The 25,364-nt window shown below is 43.0% G+C and overlaps 1 protein-coding gene across 1 annotated transcript in view; it reads right to left on the bottom strand.

The window, feature by feature from the left end:
- The window catches only part of FAT4 (FAT atypical cadherin 4), a 142,728-nt gene extending 133,106 nt beyond the window's left edge, over window positions 1-9,622 (bottom strand). The window contains exon 1 of the mRNA XM_068680684.1: window positions 3,961-9,622. Coding sequence (XP_068536785.1) covers window positions 3,961-9,243 — 5,283 coding nt within the window. The 5' untranslated portion in view covers window positions 9,244-9,622. The remainder of the gene's footprint in view (window positions 1-3,960) is intronic.
- Between the last annotated feature and the right edge of the window lie 15,742 nt (window positions 9,623-25,364).

The raw sequence follows: 25,364 nt of genomic DNA, 5'->3' as shown, positions 1-25,364 counted from the left end.
TGATCACAGAACACTCATACAATGTCAAATAATCTGGTTTGTCACTAGGCTAAATCAAAATAATAAAACAGCTTTCAAATTTAATAACTATCCAAAATTACACAAATTGCCTGTAAAATACAATGGAATAAGCATTTGTTTTCCTTGCAAATCTCAAACTATGTAGTACTTTGAGCATAAACGTTACCTCATGACCTGCATTTTTCCAAAAAACTCACACTTCTCTTTCCATATGGCAATAACGAGCACAGAATTATGCACAAATATGAGACCTAAGTGCTAAAAAATCCATGAACTGTAAATCATAGAATCATATAGGTTGGAAAATACCCTTAAGATCATCAAATCCAGCCATCAGCTAGCACAACCAAGTCCACCACTAAACCATGTTCCTAAGCACCACATCCATGTGGCTCTTAAATACCTCCAGAGATGGTGACTCCACCACTGCCCTGGGCAGCCCATTCCAATGTCTGACCACCCCCGCCCATGAAAAAATTCCTCCCAATATCCAATCTAAGCCTCCCCTTGTTTGACACCATTGTCTTACGTCCTATCACTTGTCACCTCAAAAAAGAAACTGAGGCAAAGAGTTCTTAGCTTGTTTACCTGGTTTACTGAAAAGAATGCAAGTCTACACTTTCAGCTGCTTTATGTGGGGATTCAGCCAATGCATAGCTCTTACCTTGGACCCTCTCTTCAGAAAGGGGTAGAGTACAAACCAGATAGCTATGCAATGAATGGCTCTATAGTGGGATCATATAGGGAAAACCCCAGGGATGGATGTGAAAGGTGGGAGAGACTTTTTCAGTTGGAGCACTGAGTAGATCATTTCAATACAGTTGATACTATAAAAAGAAAGAAAGAGTTTAATAACAGAATCTTAAAAAAAAAAAAAAAAATGTCATTTCCCAAGGACAAGGATTCACTTATTTTATAAGTGGTTTCACACAAGCCTGCTCTTCTTAGACGATGCCTAGTCATTGCTTTGAAGCTGCAAAAAACCCTACTTCACACCAGGTGCCTGCCACCCAAAACCATTCCTAAAGCCTAAGTTAGAAAAAAGACGGAATAACAACTTCTTGCTGAGTGGCTCTAAGTGCTCTCTGGTTCACTCACATGCCACACTCTAATTAGGATGATGTCTGGTATCGGGGCAGAAGGTGCTACAGGCAGTAAGAATAGAAAGTTATTAAGCATAACCTATTGCTGCTCTTTCCCTCCTCCTTAACCAGATGCAACAGCAAAACAACACGCTGTATGAGAAGGAAGAAAGATAATGCACAACACTCGAGGTTTTTCTCATAACAGCTATCTGCTTAAAAACTGTCGGGTATTGTGATACCAGCCAGACCCATTATGCTTTGTCTGTGTGTGTAGAAAAATGCTTTATAACCTGCTTCTCACAGGGGAATCCAAAATTGGTCAGTCCTCATTTTGTCATGTAAATGTTAAAGAAGTTGAAGACATTATGTGTGAAAGAACACTTAGGTTTTGTGGGTTTATAACCTCTACAGGTTCATGCACATTCACTATCCCTCGTCTGTGTTCTGTGAACCATCACCATAAAAATCAGAGCTGAAGGAAAACATTAAAGCTTCTGGATTATAGAATTGATGCATAAAGACTGTAGCATGAGTGCATTTTAAGGCGGGTTTTTAAAGGTAAAAGATACTAGTCATCTACTTGGGTATCAGCTGTTTCATATAAAAGATTGGCAGTAAACTCTAAGACTGTATCGAGCACACCCATTTCATCAAACCACTGTCCCAGTGAGCAAAAAAATTAACATCCATAAGCAACGTGGAAAAAACCTGCATTGCTTATTCAGCACCCACTGACAGGCAGCTTATGCAAGGAATTTCACTGTAGTAGTTCTTGTTCAAGTGCAGGGCAGCAAAAGCCATTGCAGAGAAATTAAATCAGTCAAGAGAAATACTGCATATGGTTATGTTTTTTAAGGTTGATAGCTGATTATAATTTATAATATATTTCTAAAGAAGCACTGTACACTAATTATGTTTGGGAAAAGACGCATTTAAGAAGCTATAAACATGTAAGTAATAATATGAAATCCTAGCTCCCAACCATTGCTTTCAATATTCTTTACAGAATAAAACATTTGTTTTTGATTTCAGGAGTGGTTTGTATTCAACAATGTAAAATTTGTTTAAAGTTTCAATAGTTGTTCTTTTCGCTGCTCACCAAATATTCATATTAAATACTTTTACAATGTGTGAGCCTATTGCAACCATAGGGTCTCCTGTGAGTCCCCCTTCAGTCAAGAAACTCTTCAGTCATATGGGCAGACTCCAAGCTGCAGGATCGCGATCCAAAAGCTCACTGACAAAGGCTTAACCCTTAAAATAACTGTCCATCAAGACAAAACGTAACTAATAATTCTTTTTTTTTTTTTTTTAATCAGTTTTTGCTTTTATCTTTTACAAATTGCTAGCAGGGATGCAGGCACTGGTGTGACAGAAATCTTCCCATAAAAACAGCATACTATATAAACCAGCAGCAGCAGTCAAGCAGGTCATGTTCCGATACACTTCAAAACAATAATCAACAGCAAACAGCACATATGCTGCTTAGATAAATTCACTCATACACACTGAGAAATCTTTGAGTTCTGCTCAGATTCCCTGTCTGACAACAGTGCTTTACAAAGCATTAATCACTGTCAGTACAGGAAAGTCAGGTTACGTACCTATACAGACCATACCTACAGTGCAGTAAAAACAACAACAAAGAAAGTGACAAGAGAAAAAGCTACAGATGTCAAGCAAGAATTAGAAATACCCCATCTGCTAAAATCAAAAAGAAGAAAAAAAAAAGCACCTTGGTGACTCAAGACAAAGACATAATTCTGAAGTGGAAATATAGATGGGGGTAACACCTGGGACACACGAGGCTATGCAATACTGAGGTAATGGGCTTAGCTGGCGGGGGAAATGGTTGAACCACTGTACTTCCAGCATCCCCCACTGGCTGACACACTCAGTGGTGCCAGACCCAAATTTCCAGCGAGTGCAAGTTAAATGACTCATAACAAAGCACAGAAGGCATCTCCGTAACGTGGTGCAAGCTAAACCAAACACAAGGCCCCCTTTCACAACAGGTCTCTCAGTCTTCACGTGCAAGACGGCAAGAACGGTGTAAAATTTCAGCTCTGTCATCCAATTGCCATACTCTGTGGCAATTAAAATACTTGCACTTCACTGCTGATGTCTCAAACCTGTTTGCTGCTCAAGCTAGTGATACAGAGCACATTTAAAGACCCTCGAGTCAACGCCAAAGCAAATTGCTTTCTAATAAGGAAAGGTGCCTGCTAAACTGTTACACTTTTTCAGTCTGTCACACTAGAGAAGAGAAACAAGAGCATTTTCATGCTCATCTGTGCGGGTAAAGACGTAATGGTAGATTAGAGATGCATGTGGAGATCTGTCTGAGGGGCTTCACCAGGAAAACCACAAGGCAGGCTGGAGACACTAAATGAACTGTTCAGAGAGCAATCCCCTCCTGGCCAATCTTCAACATCTTTCATTACTGTAATCACGTCAGTATTTTGGTTGTAACTCACACAGGAATACAAAGACTTAAAATAATTAATGATTGCTAAAATGAGAAGGTGTGCAAAACTCATGATATGCCTGTGATTAAAGCTTTTAGGACCTAAAGCATTCAGTACCCAAAATGTATTTGGCCAATGTTATGTCTATAGTAGTCATATTTGAGCACTATGGCCAATCCTCTCTGAAATTCCTAGAGGCAGCTTCGAGGGAAAAAAAAATGTTTGAAGTATACAGGCTGAAAGGTTTTCTCTAATTAATGAATCAGCAGACTTAGCATTCAGGTGTTCTGCTGTGCACTAATATTTATAAAATACTCAATTAAAACCAAATACGTTAAACAGCTTATTTAGAAAGCAAACACATAATTACTGAATAAAAGCTATACCTCTGCTCGTTGCGTGCGGGGCAAAACTGACGACTTTTCAATGGCATAAACATCCACCAAGTATAGGCGCGCTCCTTGCTCCCTGTCCAAAATGGCAGCAGTCTGGATGACACCGGTATGGCGCCCGATGGTGAAGAGGCGCCCCAGGCTCTTGTCTTCGCACCGGACGGACACGATGTAATATTCCACCTGGGCCTCAGAACCCCGCGGACTAGCCGCTTCTATAGATATCACGTTTGTCCCAATAGGCTCACCTTCTTTTAAGATGGTTATGTATTTCGGCTGGGTGAAAATAGGCCCATCAACCCCTTGCAGAATTATAGTCATTTCAGTGGTAGATTTCCTCCTTTCAGGGCCGAGATCCGTGGCAGAAACTATGAGATTGTATATGAGCTGAGAGGGCACCAAAGCTGATGCTACTCTTAGGTCTCCGCTATAGCGATCCACAATGAAGGTTTCGGTATCTCCATTGATTATTTCATATTCCACCTCTCCATTGGCGCCCTCATCAGGATCTGCAGCAATAATTGTCGTTAGGATCGAACCGATCACAACCGAAGGGTCAGCCGCAAGAGCGTTTTGCGATATGAACACAGGAACATTGTCATTTTGATCCGTCACTAAAATGGTCACGTTCTTCAAGGCAAACCGCCTGGACTCCACAGGAACAGCCTGATCAGTGGCTTTGACTGTTAACTCAAAGAGATTAGCAAACTCACGATCAATTTCAGCATTGGTAAATATTGTTCCTCTGACTTCATCTATACGGAAATGATTACCTCTCGGCATCTGTTGAATGATTGCGTATGTCAACTGCCCATTAATATCCGCATCTGGGTCATGAGCAGTCACAGAAATGACAGAACTACCAACAGGTATGTTCTCAATAATAGATTTAAAAATGTCCCCTGGAGGAAAATTAGGAGGGTTGTCGTTAAAATCCCTAACATGTATTACCACTGACATTGTAGATGACCGTGGTGGCCTTCCGTGGTCTTTTGCTGTTATATTTAGCTTATACAATGACTGTGTCTCAAAGTCCAATTTCTTTGCAAGAAAAATACTACCAGTGTTGGGACTGATGCTAAAGGTCCCGTGATTGTTTGTCCCTGTAATGCTATAATGGAGGTCAGCATTGTCACCTGAATCAGAGTCAGTGGCAGTGACAGAGGAAACAAGTTCACCAACTCTCATGTTTTCCAAGACATCCACTAACAAAGTTGATTTAGGGAAGGAAGGACTGTTGTCATTCTCATCCAATACATCAATGCTCAACGTGCAAGTTGAACTTAGGGAAACTGTTCCAGAGTCTACTGCTTGGATGACAAGAGAATACGATGCAGTAGCTTCATGATCTAGCTTGCCTACTAAGGTCACCTGGCCTGTGCTGCTATCTATTGCAAACTGTTTTTCTTCATTTCCCTTGATTACAGAATAGTGAATCAATCCATTATTCCCTTCATCAACATCTGAGGCAGAAACCCTCAGAACTTGCGTTAGATTTGCTGCCAATTCTGATATTGTAGCTTGGTAGAGATCTTTCAAAAATTTGGGGGCATTATCATTGATGTCTTTCATGTAGATTTGTACAGTTGCCTGATCCTTTAGAGGCTTTGGCAACCCCTGATCTGTTGCTATTACTGTAAGACTAAATACCGCAGCTCCCCGCTGCCTCATAAGAGCTTCCCTGTCAAATTGGTGAGTGCTTCTTATTTCCCCAGTTACTGCGTTCAGCTCGAAATCCGGTTGCATATGCTCAAAAGAGTACCTGACTTCACCATTTGGCCCAAAGTCTTTGTCTACAGCATTTATTTTACCCACATATGAACCACCCCTCTGCTCCTCTTCAAAGTAAAACACATAGTTGGTACTGTTGAACAATGGCCTGTTATCATTTACATCCTCCAGAATTACCGTAACATTCACAGTAGCATTAAGCGGTTCTACTGCCCTATCAGAGGCAACAACCAGTAACACATATCTTTCCTGAAGCTCACGGTCCAGTTCACTCTTTATGTACAGCTGTCCATCTGGGAAAATGCCAAAGGCATCCCCAGTATTTCCTTCAATTATGCTATAAGCTATCTCACCGTTCACTCCTGAGTCTTTGTCAGAAGCCTGCACCTTGAAAAACCGGGAATTCACAGGCTCTGACTCCAAAATAGTGATTTCATAGGAAAGCTGGTCAAACACAGGAGGGTTATCATTCACATCATGGACAGAGACGGTCAGGATAAAATTAGAGGACAGCTGTGGCACTCCCATATCCGAGGCCAGGATTTCAACCTGGTAAGACCCAGCATTTATGTCCAGTGGTCCTGTTAAGCTTATAGCACCTGTTTGTTCATTGATTGAAAACAAGCCCTTTGGGTTTTGCTTAAGGCTGTAAAGAACCATGCCATTAACACCTTCATCAGGATCAAGAGCTTTAGCCTGGAATATGGTATGCCCAGCTTTCCAGTTTTCAACCACATTTACACTTTCCACCGCATGAATAAAGTGCGGGGAATTGTCATTTAAATCTTTGACTGTTATATTGACCAGGGTGTCTCCAGTTATCGCCCCGCCACTAGCCACCACTTTCAGCTGGTAAAACGCTTGCTCTTCCCTATCAATAATACTGGCTGTGGTGATCTGCCCCGTCGCTCTGTTGATGGCAAACATGCCCCTTTGGTCACCTGTTGTAATAAGGTAACTGATATTGGTGTTGAGGTCCATGGTGGAAGCAAAAACAGTACCTACATGGTAACCCAGGGCAACATTTTCAAATACAACAAAACTGTACATGCCCTGGCTGAAAACAGGTGGATTGTCCTGAGTGTCCAACACAGTGATGGTGACAATGGCCTGGTTCTGTGACTGCAGATGACCACCATCAGTGGCCACAATCTGCAACTGGTAAGCAGTTTTCTCCTCCCTGTCAAGAGCTATTTTAGTTGTGATGACCCCCGTCTGGCCATGGACCTGAAACCTGGAGGTATCTCCAGCTGAGATACTGTACTTGACAGTCCCATTGGGTCCCAGATCAGGGTCAGTGGCAGACACTGTGGTTACATAGGTTCCAGCTGGCTCATTTTCCTGGATATGGGCAAAATACTGGACAGGATAAAACACAGGGCTGTTGTCATTCACATCCAGGAGGCTCACGTTAACCCGAGCTACTGAAAAAAGGGGAGGAGAACCCAAATCAGTAGCCAGGACCTGCAGGGAAAAGTGAGCCTGCTCCTCCCTGTCCAGCTGTGAGATGGTGCTGAGCTTGCCCGACACCGGGTCCAAGCGAAAGATCCTGCGAGGGGACACCAGGGGTGGGCCAACCGCTGCCACTGCTGGCTCAGCTTCCTGCAGGGAGAAGCGGACAGTCCCATTGTCCCCCAGGTCCCCATCTGTGGCGCTCAGGACCAGCAGCTCAGTTCCTGACGGGGAGTTCTCAGCCAGGGACACCTGGTAGCCCTCAGGCTGGCTGAAGCGAGGCTTGTTGTCATTGACATCCAGGATGGTCACCACCAGCTGCGCATAGGAGAACTTGGGCTGCACCCCCTGGTCACGGGCACTGATATTGAGCACCACCTCAGAAGCTGTCTCTCGGTCCAGCCCAACAGAGGGGGATACACCCGCAGCATGCCCAGCAGTGCCACCCTCGGGGCCGGCCGTGGTGACCAGCCCGCTGTGCTCGCTGATGCGGAACCAGCCAAGCTCATTGCCAGAGACGATGCTGTACTTGAGATTGGCATTGAGGCCTGAGTCACGGTCTGTGGCACTCAGGCCCCGCACGTAGCTGCCCAGCGGCACCTCCTCGCTGATGTTCACCCTGTACACAGACTGCCCAAAGACAGGTGGGTGGTCATTAATGTCATTCACAAAGATCACCAGGCTCGCCACCGACGAGCGGCTCACAGGAGCCGCCACCACCCCATCGGAGGAAAAGGAAGAAGTGGGGGAGCCCGGGGGTGGCGGTGGGGCCCCATAATTATCAGCCACCGCCACCGTCAGGTTATAGGCAGGGATGCGCTCCCGGTCCAGCGCGGCTGCTACCTTGATAAGGCTGAGATTGGGTACCTTGCTGCTGTGCACCTCAAAGTGCCGCTGCTCGTTGCCCGCCAGGATGGACACGGAGATGTTCCCGTTGGCAGCAGGGGAGTCGGCATCGCTCACCGTCAGCAGGGCCACCACGGTGCCAGGGGCTGCGTTCTCATCCACGGAAGCAAAGCGGGAGGTGGCCGGGAAGTAGCGGAACTTCACCCGGGGCTCGTTGTCATTAACGTCCAGCAGGCGGATGAGGGCCTCGGCACGGCCACTCAGTGCAGGCACCCCCCGGTCCGTGGCCTGCACCGTCAGCGAGTACTGCTGGCGTGTCTCATAGTCCAAGCGCTCCCGGATGCGGATCACCCCGCTCTCGGGGTCCACCTCGAACGGGAGGCTGCCAGCCCCCTCCCCACCACCGCCGCCACCGTCACCTCCTTCCAGCCGGTAGCGGATGTCAGCGTTGGTGCCTTCATCAGCATCAGTTGCTGCCACCTGGAGAACGCTGGCCCCGACGGGTGCATCCTCAGGAACACGTGCCTGGTAAAGGGTCTGGCTGAAGATGGGCGGGTTGTCATTGATGTCCTGCACAGTGACGTTGACCTGCAGGTACCCGCGGCGCCGGGGCTCGCCCTTGTCCTCCACCTGCACCAGCAGCTGGTAAGAGGGGGTGGCCTCACGGTCCAGCCCACCCCTGGAAACCAGGTGCAAGAAAGCTCCTTCACCGCTGGGGTTGAGGGTGACGTTGAGCCGGAACCGTCCCTCCTCGTTGCCAGCCACGATGCGGTAGGAGCTGTGGTCCACGCCGTTGGTGCCGCTGTCGGCGTCGGTGGCCGTGTCGAGGATGAGCTGCCGCCCGCTGCCCGTGTCCTCCTTGAACGTCACCACGATGGAGGGGTCGGGGAAGACGGGCGCGTTGTCGTTGAGGTCGAGCACCAGCACACGCACCTCGCTGGGGTAGGTGGGCTGGCTGGAGAGCACCACCAGGTCCACCACGGCGCTGGCCAGGCTCTCGCGGTCGATGGTGGCGCGGGTGTGCAGGGCGCCCGACGTGGCGTTGATGGCGAAGAGGGCATGGCGCTCGCTCAGCCGGTAGGTGAAGCCGGGCCGGGTGGCGATGGTGCCCACCCAGGTGCCCGCCGGCTGCTCCTCCAGCACCTGGAAGACCTGCCGGGGCTCGGCGGCGGCGCCCAGCGGCAGCAGCGGCAGCAGCAGCGGCAGCAGCAGCGGCGGGGCCCCGCGGCCGGCGGCGGGGCGGCCCATGGCGACCGGGGGGGCGCCGCTCCGCGCCCCTTCCCTCGCTCCCTCCCCGCGAGGCTCCGCTCGCCCTGCCCGCCCGGCGCCGCGCTCAGGGGCCGCGCCGCTCCTCCTGCGCCCGCCGCCGCCGCTCGGGGGCCGGGGGCCGGCCGGGGGCTGCGCTCCGCATCGCCGCTCAGCAGCGGCCGCCGAAGCTGCTCAGCAGCGGCCGCCCCGCCGCCGCTGCCGCTTCCTCCATGCCCGGCCCGGGCGCCCAGCGGCAGTCCGGGAGACGCTGCCGAGCCCCCGCCGCCCCCCAGCCGGCTCCGCAACCCGCGGCCGCGCCGCCCGCTGCCGCCGCCCGGCCCCAACTTTGCGGCGCGCTCATGGACCCCTTCCCTCTTGACGCCCGGGACCGCTCCCCCCCCGCCGCCCATTGGCCGCCAGGCGCCGAGCAACGCCTCCATCCCCGCCCGCCGCCCGCCCACCGCACGGCACCTGGGGCAGGCGGGCACCGCCGGGGGGGCGCGGCACGGACCGACCCCACCCGGCAGCGGGCATCGGGCATCGGGCACCGGGGTGGGGAAGAGGGGGACCCCCAGGACACGGGTGGCGGGGCGGCCAGAAGCGCTCCGCGGCTGCTCGGGGGTCATTTAACTTTGTTTTACTTTGTTTGCTTTTATTTCGTTTTCTTTCATCTTACTTTATTTTACTTTATTTTATTTTGCTTTTTTTTAAAAAATGTTATTTTTTATTTTTATTTTTTCTTTTTTTCTCTTATTATTGTTTTTATTATTTCCCTATCCCTTACCTTTCCTCTTTTTCCCCGTCCCAGCCCGGTCCTGTCCCGTCCCGGCGGAGCGGGGGGGGCAGCGCGGGGGCCCCGCACAACCGCGTTCCCCGAGCGCCCTCTGCTGCCCGCCGGCCGCCGCTGCCCGAAGCGAGGGGAAAGAACAGGAGAAGGAAAGCGAATATACGGGGAGCTAGTTCAAAGCACCAGGTTTATGCTATCGCACACACTTGCAAATAATGCCCGTCAATGCCAGGTGCTGGAGTAACGGAAGGTGCCTCTTCCATTGTATAAGCACAAACATTAAATGCAAGATTTTGCAATTATTCACGATACTAAACTAAACAATATCCATAGCAATGTTACAGGCCTTGCAGTTTAATAGTTGCAATTACGTTGCTGATCTCACATGATGATTTTAAGTATCAGCAAGTTGTTTCAGAAACGGAATTTGCTTAAGCCTTTTGTGCCTATGGATGTAAAACTATCCTTGGTGTATCTCTAGATACCAGCCACCCACAACCATTAAAAAAAAAATGTTCTTGAAGTGTTTCAGCACATCTAAATTTCATAGGATTCAGAAAGTGTTTTTGCAATCAAAATGCTTACAGAAAATTGGATTAAATTCTGCAGCTGAGTTTTAATTACCAAAACAACTTCAGGCAGAACACGTTGATAACATTCTTTTAACAGCTGTATTAGATTTTTAGGAATAGTTTATGTATCCAAAGTTATGAAATTGTTTAAGGGCAATTATTAATTTACATATTTATTTTAGTTTTAGCAAAAAGTTATTTTAAGGGCTAGGAAAAAAAAAACTGTTGAAATCGGAGCAGCTATGCTAGATATAAAACAAAACAAAACTTTCTGTGCTGCCACTGGCACTGTCAGCAGGATGTGTTTTAAAGGAGTTAATGGACCCGCACAATAAATTCCTTCGGCTCAGTTCTCTCCTCTGTCACTACCCCTAATTTTGCCTCCTGAAAAATGAACAATTTGTTTATACGAAGACTCGGATGTGAATGTTACACACACGCTGTTACTTCTACATGCCATGGGTAGAAAAGACAGCCTGTGACAGAAGTGAAAAGCCAGTGAGAAAAGCTCGTTTGCCAGCCGCAGGATCACAGCCAGCACCTCCCCTGCATGCAGGTCGTGCCGAGCAGCTCAGATGACAACAATCCCGACGGCACCAAGGACCCCCCAGCTTGCCTTGAGAAAGAGTGGCTATGAGGAGCTCGCCAAGGTAGGAAGCAATATAGCAGGAGAGAAATCATTTATTGCCCCTGGTTGCTTTTGTCCCTGTTATTGAGCCTGAAACTAAAACAAACCTATGATTTTGTTGGCATACGAAAGCCGCTAAATAACTGAAGCTCGTGGAAATCACGGCCATCTCCTGTGCTACCTGAGCTGCTTCAACCAACTGCAGTTCTGAGCACTTCAAGAAAGTTTTTTGCTTAACTTGAAAAAAGTTGGAGAAAAAAAAAAAAGGTCTTAAACCTCAGCAAAAAGTAATAAATAATAATAAAAAAATCTTCCCTGAAGCCCAGTGCAAGCATTGACCCCTTTTAGATTAAAAATAATAACAACTTTAGACACCGTTAAGGCTATTCTAGGAAGTGTTTCACCACTCATAACCTTGTAAATACAGAAATAAAGTGAAGAAAAGGTCATTTTGCACTTTTCATGTTGCCTAAAATCCTGTTGATAACACAGCCCAACACTTCATCAGGGTTTCACCTCCAGATACAGAAAAGCAATCTAATCCTCACACCATCCTGCTCACACTCCCCTGCAAAACCTTAATAGTGCCCTCACAGGGTCCAGTGTCAACAGATCAGCACATCTGGCTGTCACATTTCATGCGTTGCCAACACTGTGCTACCAAAAGTGGCCGGTGATACTGCTGAAACGTTGTGCAAGGAGGCACCAAAAGCACAGAAGCTGATGAATAAAATAAGAAGCACTCATATTTTGGAGCAACACATTATAGGGAAAAAATAAAAATAAAATAAATAAATAAATAAAACATGTTTCCTTCCTGTGTAAGCTAAATGCAGATTGCATCTGTACCTCTTATCACACAGAGTCCTAAGAGGCCTCAGGCTTATGATCAGATATTACAAGAAAGACAACATTTTACCCTGCAGCCAAAGTAGAAACCAGCTATGGATTCAGCAGATCTGGTGGATCTGTCTCTGTGTTTTGCACTTGCCATGCTGAAGGCAAGACCACAAAAGCTCTGCCTGTTTGATGTACCCTACTCCTTAGTAACAGGGGACTCAGCACTGGGCATTTCTCCTATTCCTTGCAGGCAGCTGGAATCCACCCACATTTCCATCCTCGGTGTGCCGCAGCTTCGTTTATGGCAGGAGGTGTCAGTTCTTTTCGGAAGAACTCAATCTTTGTGCCTGCCTAATGGCATTCCTGTGAGGGTGGGTGGCGGAGCTGGAAGCTGTTCAGAGGACAGCCTGGGTCTTCCCAGGAAGCAGTTTCTAGTTTCACTAGTTTCACCCATATGATATATAAAGGAAATTTCACCTCACAGCTCCGGCAGGGTATTCCTGTACTCCTACATACAGCAACTGAATCCATTTTCTTATCGTCAGCCCTGCACCAGGGACCTTTGTAGTCAGGAAATGGGGCCGATATCTTTTCCAGCTTTAGCCTGTCCCAGAGATGCACCCTCGGCTGTCCTGCTGGTGTGATTGACGCTCCCTGTTCCTATACATATAGAGTTACACCAGACTGACATGCGTGCTTCTCTGAGTTCAGCTCCCCGCTCAGTGAGGATAACCGATAAAGCAGGCTGTGTGGGGATGCTACCACTCCTTTTTATGTTTTCATATGATGTAGGCTATACCTCAGTCAAAAAAACATTCCAGATTGGTCAGAATAACTGATATAACTGACTTACCATTTGGCTATACCACATATTTTTCTGACATTTTTATCAAAATTAATTCCATTTTCTCCCAGACCATTGATAAAGATCTAGAATGATATTTGACCAAGACTAGATGGTTTCTGACAGAGCTACCACAAACACCCTAGTAGAACAAGGATACCTCTTTTTTTTTTTTTTTTGTCCTATTCCAGCAGTCCAGTTAAGTTAGCCTGTTGAACACAGTCTGCTCTCTGAGCAGAGATATTTTATCAGGACTCATATGGGATTGAGTCAAATGCTATAAAGAACCCTAGTATCACCACTCACAAAACTAGTATCAAACTCAAATTTTATGTGATTTTGTCTGGTTGTGTTTTTTTTTCTTTTTTTTTTTTTTTTTTTTTTTCCTTAGATAAAGCCTATTTCAAAATGTGTCACAAATCAACTTGGCATTCATTGCTCGAATTCTGCCCTCGCCCAGCACAAGAGTCTTCCATGACTGTATGACAGACAACAGACTAACCAGCTTGTCCTTTCCAGCCTGTCTGAACGTACATTATTAACTGTTTAACTGTCTCTTAGTATTTTACTGATATGTTCAAGGACTTTTAAAATGAGCAATCCAGGTCCTGCATGCCAAGAATTATTCTAATATTTTTTTCACTTTTTTTTTTTTTTAAGTGCAGCTTTACTGGCATTTGTGTACCCAGTCATAAGATGCCAGGAAAAGAGACAAGTCATATAATTACGTTTTGAGTGTACAGCAGCTGCCAGGAATGGACGCTATTGTTCAGACCATTGAAAGCAGTTATTTGTTTTTATTTTACTATTATATTTTTTCTCAGTAGGTATCAGTCATTTCTCTAAGCCATGCTGTCCTCTAGGCTTAGTGTTATGTAAGAATTCAGTTAGCTTAATTTTATGACCTTGAAATATGCTATAGGCTTCTAAACTAGCACTGGATGTGGGGGTTAAAATTCAAGCTGCATTTGCTGGTCCACATTTGAGGTCGATTGACTAAGCTCCGTTTATCCTGGGGATGGACCAGGGGAGTGCAGCCTCAGCCACCGTTCACTTGGTGGTGGTGGCACCTTGCTGGCATCGTGCCCTGGCACCACCACGCATGGCCACCGAGCACCATCCTTGTGTCATGCTGGCAAATTGGCCTGGCCAGTGAAGTCTGCAGGCTTTCTATAGCAATGACCACTCCCTTCAAGAAGTAATTTCATTTTGAATTTGTCATGTTGTGGGAGGGAAAGTTTTCAGGCAGTGAAGGGTAGATTTCCAGTTGTAACTCACTAGAGTTTCATGTGCTTTTTCAAACATTCTGCAGAAGCCAAGCTTACAGTTCTTGATTGTACTGTAAATATTGTTTTTGTTATATGTCTCTCTTTTTTTGTGTTTGAAGCAAGCAAATGGCTTCTTCATCATTGTTCCAGAGTGTGTTTTTCCAGGAGCTTTTACCACAGGACTAGCCTTGCCATTACTCACATAAACCAACATTTGATAATTTGTTGTTGTTGTTGTTGAAGCCTATGTTCCACGTCCTAATGACAGTCCAAGACAGCTTGTTTTATTAGCCCATAAAACCCCTCCCTCAGAGGTGATATTTCGATGTTCTGGCAGAGCTTTATGGAAGGTGCTATGACAACCAAGTTGCTTGAGAATTGGGAACATCCTCAAAGGAGACCAAGAGATCAGTTTTCAGACAGTTTTATCACAGGCACATTTTGGACTCTGTTTCCCCCCCACAGTGTTATTTCAGGCCCAAGACCAGCATGGCGATAGGAAATTCTAGGTCTTATAATAAAATTGCGAATTTCCCACTACAAAACTTGATGGCAAATCTGGGTTCTATTAAACATGTTGTGATTTTTGTTGTTGTAGTTATTTTAATACACAGTTGCAAAGGACAATTTCCCACGTTCTCTCACCCACTTGTCTAGTTTCATGATTTCCTAGCTTTTTATCTGAAATTGTATTTACTTGTCATAGTCCTCTGCCTCATCTGAGACACCCTTTTCTTAAGAGGGTGAAGCATCTCTTGATGAATGGGTAAATCTAATCTTCTTCAGTTCTTCTGCTGAGCTTTTTATTTGTTGCTTCCTTTGACTAACTTAATTCAAATTAGAAACACCATTTTGTATTTCAGTCAGGGGAAGATATGGGGGAAAAAACAGCTTTGCTCCATTGCTTTTGGTTGTGACATACCAATATAATATTTTCCTCAGGAAGAAGTTTATCAGTAACTGAAGCAGAACAATATTGATTTAAATCAATCACTATTGATTACAACCTTCTCATTATTATCATTTTGCCAAAAAAACAGGAGGAGTCAAAGGTCTGCACACAAGTGGCCAAATGTCTAGGTAGAATTAGCACAAGCCAGCCCATAGACATGAGCAAGTGAGGCAGCAGTGTCATTGTAGATAATTTAAACCTCCTGACAAGAGGGTTGTTTCTCTTCCATTGCCTTTCATAAGGACTTTCAGATGGCATTCATGGATCTCCTGAGGTCCACTCATTGTCGGTTGAAGGAATTAATTAAAATCCATGGATGTGAGTATATGCAATTACTATTATGCCTAGAAAACCCTGGGCTCCTAGGGACTTAGGTTGGCATAATCAGCTCCACTCATACCCTTTTGTAAACACTTTCATGGGGCTCAAAGCTATGACCTCAATGCAGAAAATCCTTCTGGAAACTGATGCAATATAGGAAATATGGGAAACCCTATCTTCAGTCGTGGGCAAGGTTATTATTCTTGACAAGCACACCTGCTTTTCACTGGTTACAAAAACAGCTGACAGAAGTCTGCTTTTCCTTCATTCCCTTACCCAGCCCCTGCTGTCTTCTCTGCCTTACAAAAAGGGAAGCAGGGCACTTTTGTCCTACCAAGGCTGCAGGGGAGCTTGCAATGACTCCTGTGTCACTATAAGCAGTGTGTCCTTAAAATAAACAAACAAACAAACAAATAAATAAATAAAAATAATTCATCACAGAGCCTTGCTATTGATACCCCTGTTTAGTCTCCACAAGACTCAAGTTCTCTTTGCTCTCACCCTGCAGATTTTAGGCTGGCATAATTCATAATGTGTTACTGAGGATCATGTCATCTTTGGTAGGGACAGCAGGATCAGTCCTTTTGAGTCTGATTCAATTCTCAGTTGTCTTCCCAGTCACACTAATGAGAGATGAATTGGCCTTTTTGATATTTAGCACTTAATAGACCAGCAGTGTTTGGAAAAAAAACATTAAAATGTTTTTTCCAGCCATGTTTTATAGCCTAGGAATATACTGGTTTAAGCCCAGTAGATTTATTTTGCAACATCTGTCTGCAACAGTATGTTTTCTTTTTCTTTTAACAGCCAGAGTGTTCAGCAGTGTTCTTAACTGTGTATGGTGGCGGTGGCACTGTTGTTTCAAAATTATGTCTTCTTTTTTAATAGCCATGGCCTGGTTGTTGGTGAAATCTTACTGAAGTCAGCAGCTGCCCCATTTGTAAAGGTTTTTGAAGAGATTCTTACAATCCAGGTGCAGAATTCAACACTATTCCTCTCAAGGCCACATTCCCATCAATTGTATCTTCTGAAAACAAAACACAAAGCAAAATAAAAACCATAGAAAAGCCCAAAACAAATAGAAATCCTCTGCTTCCCAGACAGGACACTGGCACTTCCTAAGGACATCTGATTTGGCCAGGAGACAGAAAGAAATTATCCAGGGTATTACTAATGTTTCTTTACTGTTTTTGTTTTTGTTGTCCTTGTTGTTTTCATTTCTTCTAAGTTTTATTGTTCTGATTTCCTTGGCACACCATTTTAAGAGCCTAAATAGCAGCAGAAGGTTTGTATCACTCTATTTTTCTGCTTTCACTGTAAAAAAAACTTTCACAGATCAAGTTAGAAGTTTGAAAGAGAACGGGAAGATACTGGAATATGTGGCATGTGCATCCACCATTGGGACTCAGAACATGACAAATGGGAAGCACAAATTACATAAAAGCTTTGGTAGTGTTCTATTCATAGTATGCTGCTTATAAGAAATGGCAATGCTCTCATCAATTTTAGACTGAAAAACCTACTAATGATTTTGATACGGAAACTGTAATTTCCTAGATACCCACCAGATGGTGTAGTACAGCTGCGAAGTAGTATAATCTCTGCGTTACTGTTGCCTATGCCATGAACAGATACTATTGCTAACTCGTTAAATAATAATTAATTTTGATAATATCCCAGAAGCTCAATTTCAACTTTTTTTTTTTTTCATAATTTCTGTGAACTTTTGGAGAACTTTTCATTGCTTGTTTAGCCTTGCTATCTATTTTGAAGAAAGAGAATGAGAGCATCTCGTTACTCCTTCAGACATCTGTATACCACACTGTTTGGATACGGTTCTCTTGTCCGATCTGTTTAGTAACCACTGACAGTCGGACATTGAGAAAACCAACTATTTGTCTTGAATCCAGCAAATCTGTAATCTGGTTTAGTGTATCAATTACTGTGAAGCTGCTGGGCTTTTACTCTGTCTTCATAAGAAAAAGCTGCCTTTAAATCAGAAATACAGCCTATCATCCAGTACAACAGCTGTGCAAATCAACAAATCTGAAAGTTAAATCTGTCCTTTGGAGTCCAGCAGCTTTACTGATAGTCTCCCTGATGATATGTGGTGCTTTACTGACTCTTCTCATGAAGCCATTTTTTTTAAGGAAGCTGAGTAATATACCCATGTTTCAAATGCAGTGTTTGAAACAGCAAATCCATTCAGCTAAAATTGACTTGGAGTTCAGAAGAAGAAAAATTTGTTATAAATTGGGCGTATAATGGCAGTTATTTCAGTATGGATGTAATTATAGGATAAAGAAAAAAAAAAGGGGGGGGGGGAGGAAGGAGAGGAACAGTAAAAAAAAAAAAAAAAAAAAGGTTTTTCACATATGTTATTTTAATTTATACATTTTCAAGAGCTATTTCCACTGGTCATTGTATTGCTGATCTGCAGAGCTGATAGCACTGTCCAAAAAGCAGCTCCCAGTTCCCAGCACCCTGCAATCTCCCAGTCAGGCACTGAAGTCCTGGAGCAGTCTGAGTCTCTTCAGGGCTTCGCTTGCAGCTGCTTATAAACCTGAATAAATGAGCTTCTATTAAGCTATTGATACAGTGACTGATAACAGCTGTACAAAGCTCAGTCCATGCTAATTAAATTCTTAGACTCATCATTGGAATACTTTGTTGTTATCTGCTCAACCCAAGTTGCTAATAGGTAATAATCTTTGAAAGAACAGCAGGGGGTAAATTTATGTAAGGAAGAGAATCTGCATAACATTCAAAAATGTGTACAGTCTATAGGAAGTAATAAATAAATAAAAACAAACAAACAAACAAACAAACAAAAACCACAAAAAAAAACAGAAGCAGACATCCTTCATCATTTTTTTTTAAACACCTTAGAAAACCTGTGATGTGTTCAAGGGTGCAAAACGGCACACAGGCTCTGTACTGAGTTGTATGAGATGTAAGTGTTGCATAGGCTTTACCTTACATCTCCTTAAAGCAAATGACTCTATTTCACACTCAATAAAAAAATAAAGATCTCAGAATTAAACCAGGCTCAAAATAAAATGGAACAAGATATTTATGTCTTTGCTTCTAGAATGACATGACATGGAGATTTACTACGAAGGCTTTTTTTTTTTTTTTTTTTTCCCTAAAAGGTAAAACTTTGGAGCCTTCAGGCTGTACAGAAGGTGAAATATGTTATGGTCTATCATAATTCATCCATTTCATATTTTATTGATTAAGGTGGAATTTTATTTTTACAAAAAAAAAAAAAAAAAAAGCCAGTAATATTAATATTCTAACATATTATGAATGTTAGGATAAGGCATAGCTACTTCATATCACTGTTTAATCTCATCCTAAAGTACACGTGTATTACACAAGGTGTAATTACAACAAACTAGGTGCTAAATAGGGATTGATAGTGGGTGTTGGGAACTTACATAAGTTGACAACGAATGAGGAATGGTTACTTATCACTTGAGAAGTAGCTGCATGGGTGCACCCCGTGAGCTCCGCTCCCTGTGGACAGGGCAGTGATGCTGCCAACAGCACAGTGACCGCACATCCCTTGGTACACCAGGTCCCTCACCTCCCTGCAGGGCTGCTTGCAGCTCCAGAGAACGGGTGTCTGCAGAGAAAGAAACAGCAAAGCATAGCTTGGACCTCGCCGTACAGGGCTGCCCTCTGCAGCACAAGTGGAATTTGATGACGCCGAGGTGATGGGTTAATTTGATATTGGTCTAAACATGAACTTTGTCCTGAAATATGTTCAAGATGTTCACATACATATGTGCAAATTCATATGAGCACTCCAGTACACACAATATAGCATGAACTTCAATGGAATTGAAGTTACTTACCATTACCTAATGCAAATAGGCTACTCTTGCCTTAACTGTAAGACCTCAAACAGAAAAGTTGCTTTTCGTTAAGTCACATCTATTTGGGTGTAGAGACACAATTATGCAAATATATATATATATACACATTAGAAACTGCTTTCCCCTCCTTCATAGTGAATAGTCTCTGGGGCACATAAAGCCTGTCCAATACACTCATAATATTTTTACTTAGTTGACTTTGACCTGATTAACTAAGCCTCATAAGAGCTTTATGCCACACCATTTGGATGCACAATGTTACAAAATAAACTATGAGACAGAAATATATTTTGTAGTGAGGTTAGTGAATTACAGGAAGAGAGAAAGCTTTAGCAAACTCAAAGTATTATGTAAAATCTGCATTGTTTTGAAAGGTTACAGGGCCTGAATGCATCCAACAAAGCTTTAAGGCAATCCATTTGGTCTCACAAAAATACTGTGCCAAATTAATAATATGATTATGCAGTGGTGTATAAGGCAGGAACACCCTGGCTTTGCTTCAGCCCAGTACATTTGTAATACTACTTGAGCAACAGGGATAATATCAGGCTGGGGGTGCATCCTTGCTCTCAGATGAATTCATAAAGGTATATTTTTCCCTATTTTATGATTAGTCCCTCAAAAGCATGGCTAGCTGGTCACTAGGTTTGAGAGCAGTATTTGTTGCAAACAAGACTTTCCTTAAAAACATTGTGTTTTAATATAATTGCCATTGAAACATCATAAAGAAGTAAAGAAATATCAGACATAAATGAGTCCCCTCTTTTGACAAATATTGCTGTACTACTGGAAGAGCCACATCAGCTAAAAAGTATTGATTGTCAGTGTGTTGTTGTCTGCTAATTACAGGATAGATCATCATCTACTGAAGCAGCTTCTGCTTCCCACATAGTTAGATTTAAATTTCCTGTGAAATAAAGGCTTCTCCAGCATAGCAGTCAATAGTGTTGATACTAGATCAGCTCTATTGTCACGCTCTATTGTCATGCAATTTTTAAAACAGGAAATAAATTCTTGACTGATACTGAATGCAAAACTCAGGTGGATGTGGTTAATTTGCCCCCCTGTGAGTGTTGCTGGATCCAGTAATTTTGCATCCAGTGACAAGCATTCAGACTAAGTCATTAACACCAAAGAAAAGCCACTAGCTGAGTCTCAAAACCCTCTGAGGATTTCAGAACCAAACCCAGGGCAGTGGCCCCAGCACCCAGCTAGTGACCAAGGGAGCTGGGACTCACTGCTCATCCCTGCTACCATCAAGCACAACCAAACAATACGTGGGCTGATACATATATGCATGGCTTTTATTCCCCCAGGCTGGTCAGCATTGCCTTTGGCAATCAATGATAGTGAAATTGCAGTGTTTCAATGTGGGCTCGCATCACTTCTGTGTGTTAATCGTGTGCTTCAGACATCTCCTATTTCTTGAAGTGTGAGCTGACGTTTCTCCAGTTAGAGCAACCAAAACAGGGAAGCTGAGGTTGGGTGGTCTCTGTCAAAGAATGAAATAGAAACAGAAACAGAAAACCAGATGAGGGAGAATGAGCACAGCAAGTAATTCTTTTGCCCCTCTTCATTCGAAATGCCCTTGTAGTGGTAATTACTGATATTTCTGCTTCGATTACCCTTAGGGAGTATTTTGCTTACATACTGCAGTATGTATTCATTGCATTATTCCAGAATAAATACTGTCTTGAATCATTTGCATTTTTACAGAATCACTTATATTAGTAAAGTGTTTTTTGTTGTTGTAGGTTTTTTTTTTTTTTTTTTTTTTTTTTTTTTTTTTGTATGCAAGTTGTATTTGAGGCTAAGCTGTTTCTATTTCTCAAGGACTCATTATCCATATGGAAGAGACACTTTCCATTACATTTGATCCATCCTCTGTTTTACAGTTGGCTGCTTCAATTTAATTTTGAGGTAATGAGAATGAAAATCCCCACTCGCAGTGTAACTGTTGCTGTTTCTGTTATTGTTATTTTTTTCTATTGCTCCCCATTATGCTTCCTGAATATGCCAGCTTCAGGAACCAGTAGGAACTGTGACAGAGCTCACTGCACTCAGTTCAGACAGAGAAGACGAAGGCTGTCTCCATGTCCTGCTGAGCACTGGCAAAAGCCATCAGAAGCCTGTTTGCAGGCCATTCATTTCATACGCAGTGTACCTGAAAGCAGAGGGTCTCAGCCTCTTCTCTCAGAGCATGAACAGCACACGGTTAACCATGGGGAGGCACTCTGGGTATCAAAGTTTGACTAGTTCATATTTGGCAGGGGTGTTCTCTCATTTCATGGTCATTTATTAGAAAAACGCCTATAATTATATGTTCTACAAATGTTATTATGAAGCTAACCTGGTGTGCAAACGTAATTAAACTATTATTTTCTCTCAAAACATGTAAGTCTTCTTTCTCTATAATCGCAGCCACATTTTGAAACTAATACTTAGATACACACTAAATATTAGGAAAGCTTACATTTTCACACTGAAATATGTGTTCCCATCACTGCAGTTTTGGTGCCTCCTGAAAACAACACTGTTAATATCATAGTACCATTGTGCATCAGGTTGGATTCGGGGATTACATTTAAATAGAAAGCAGAATCTCGGTTTCAGGAAGGAAGATTGGTCTCCTTGTTTATAAGCACACTCTTCTTCCTATCCAGACTTCTGCTCTCTCTGTGGGTGCTCCCACCTGCCCAGGTCATGTTTGCAGGAAGCAAGCACGGCTGTACTGCAGAACATACTCTGCATGGTGGGCATACCCAAACATTAATAATCTTATCTTCTACCTTAACATTTGCTTTATACATAACTTTATATATATATATATAAAACTATAAATAACTATATATATAAACTATATATAGTTTATATAAATATATATATTACATATATATAGAATATAATATATATTTATATATATATTACATACATATATATATTATATATATATGTATGTAATATATATGTGTAATATATATATTTATATAAAAATCTTTTAATATATATAATTTTATATAAATATAACTTATATAACTTCCCTGATGGGCTTGTGTACAGAGAATTGTATTGGTTTTGACAAATTAGAAGGAGCAGAACACGTTTCCTGATATTGTGCCACGAATACAGGGTTTTACTTTTTTTTTTTACATTAAAAAAAGATACGTCATAAAAGGTGACATTTTCCTCTTACACTGTAGATATGCCAAGGGTTTAAAATTTGACAGGTCAGAATTTTTCAGGCATCCTTTCTGTGGTAGGAGCTCCATCCATCACATGTTTTCATCCCAAGTTGAAGGAGTGTATATTTCCCATGGTGTACTTTTATCAGTACCTCCATCTATCAGAGTGAACCACAACGCTCCCAAAATCACTGTGTGAAAAGCACCCACCTGTTAGTTGTCCTCAGAGGTGGTAGAGTTCCCTCCTGTGCCATGACCAGGGGTGCAGCTGGCCCCAGCTAACCTGTCTGTTCTCCTAGGAACCTGAAATTGCTGGTGGTGATTTCCTAGAACTTAATGTAGCTTCCGTTTCTGCAGAATGGTTTGTGCACTGGGAAAAGTACAGCGATTAACACTGTCAGAAGTACCTGGGTCAGACTAATTTCAACAGAAGCATTTTCCCTTAGAAAGCGACATTAAAATGGTATCTGCAATTGTGTCTTTTCCACTTCTCTTCCTTTTGCAGAGTTCTTCACTTGAGTTTCCTCACTTACCTTATTTATTTAGGCTTTAAGCCCTTCGGAGCAGTGACTAAATTTACCTTTAAATTACCCACAACACACCAGCACCTGTCCTTGCTTGGAGACCCCTTCACACTATAATCTCAGGTATAAATTTAAATTGCAGAAATATTCTGTGCCATTTGCCCTACCCTAGCTAAATGATAGAAAAGGTTAAGGAAAATGAAAGACATTTTGAGAAGAAAACAGAATCCTATATAATGAGCTTGTGGTGTCATATCATCGCGAAGCAAGTTTGAAAAAATTATTTCCTGTGAAATGTGAAGAACAAAACACAAGGATTTGTTCAACTGCTTATTCTGTCACCTTAGATCTGGCTTCCTTCCAAAGGAGGTACACAACAAAGTTGTCAGAGCTGCATTTTAGACCCAAGTGCCAATATCAGTATTTTTGAGAAAATAAATCTTCATTGTTAACCAAATTTATTTAAAAACAAATCAGCAGGACCTCTTTGTAATTATGTATGTGCCCAGCTATTTGCAAAATCTTTTATTTATCTGTAATCCTTCAGAGGATGTAGTAGAAAAGGGCCAGTTACTCTGAGTTTCCCCTGCTCAGGGTCTAAAAGGGTTTAATTGTCTGCACAGATGTTGGTCTCAGCAGGGTACAGTAGCTCTCTGTTATTTTCTAAGAAAGGGGGGAAAAAAAGTTAAAGATTTTGCAAAAACTAATACCCTTAGTATTTTCTTGGAGCATCTATGTGAATTCCTTCGAGCTGTCTGCCCAGATCCAGGCATTTAAAAAGCTGGACTCTATTTCCAATCTGTGCTGGACACAAAGCCATCTTTCTGCATCCCCTGCAGAGCAGCGCAGGGGGGATGCTCCCCCCAGCCTGGCCGCCACGCTGGGGCCGCCCGCACCCTCCCACTTGCCAGAGGAGAAGGGGCACAAGGCTGGGACCTGCTCGGATCTGGTGGGGATGTGTATTGCATAGTCACTCTTAAGTCTGCTTGACATTAAAAAAAAAAAAAAAACAAACAAAAAAACAAGGCAATAAATTCTCATTGGAGTCATGACCATGTGCCTGTATCTCATTTTAAAAATGCAAGTTGTACTGTTAGGAAGAAAATATCCTATGCTCATGGGAAGAAGCCTTGAACAAAATGAGAATGGCCTCCACACAAATAAAAAAGGAAGAAAGATGTTATTAAATGATGAAATACATTTGGCAGCTGCCTTCATAAACCTAATATGGCATTTACTTTTTTTTTTTCAGTTTTGTGAATATGATTTTCCAACTACAGTTTCTGTTAAATTTAACACATAATGTGGCTGCACGTCTTCTAACATACCTGAGTAACACCTTTAAAAATGAATGATATCTTCATATTTCTTCATAAATTGCTATTTCACATTAATTCCCCACTAATTTCATGCTAGCTCTTGTAAATTGTACCATTGTTTTCTGAACTTCATTTACCACAATCTCCCTGTTTTTCTAAATAATCATATCCCCAGAAAGCTATTAATTACATTTAGAAGCACTACCATTAGCCAAGGCCTTAATTATGCAAACATATTCAGTGTCCCCATGACATTTGGATAATCAAGGTTGTACCGTCTAAACAGCAGCCCTATGATTAGGCCTCTCTGCCCTAGGCTGAATAATCTCCCCTGCACCTGTTGTACCCCATGAAAATAATGGGATGTATTGTAAAAAAAAAAAAAGAAACAGCTGAGGAAGATCTTTGTTTTAGTGAGCTCAACGAGTGGTGTGATTTCAGGCAGTGGTTTGAAAAACCTGGTGGCCACCACGGCACCTCAGCACCTTTCCTGGCCACCACATAAATGGAGGTTCTCCACTTCCTCTGCTCACACAGAAAAGCTGTGTTTGACTTGCACACAGAAGCCCTGTAGCACCTGAGATTTAAATGATATGTCCAAATATCACACAGGTGGATTTGCTATGCAGATACAGCTGAGAGCAGTTTCTGCCCACAGCTGAGGTCTGTCTCCTCTGCTCCCACGGCCAGTCCCCACCAGCTGCTGATTTCTGCACCATGTGCTGTGCAAGTACCTGAGCTGCAAGGGAAATTATGGCTCTGGCTCCAGTTCATTCCCTGAAACAATAGTCAAATTTGCCTGTGAGTAAAAGATACAGTCCAAGATATCTACAGATTGTTAGCAGGCTTTCTAATAGCTGAATTTGGAAAGATGAAAGTGTTCCTTTCCTGGTGTTTTTTCTTTCAAATATCTGTTTATAGATCAATTATAAATAAATAAATAAATAAGTACAAAATAAAAAGGTCCTCTAGCTACATGGATCAATATCCATCTAATCACTGG

The sequence above is a fragment of the Anas acuta genome, chromosome 4 (assembly GCF_963932015.1).
Source record: "Anas acuta chromosome 4, bAnaAcu1.1, whole genome shotgun sequence".
Classification (NCBI taxonomy): domain Eukaryota; kingdom Metazoa; phylum Chordata; class Aves; order Anseriformes; family Anatidae; genus Anas; species Anas acuta.
This window is presented reverse-complemented; position numbering and strand designations above follow the sequence as displayed.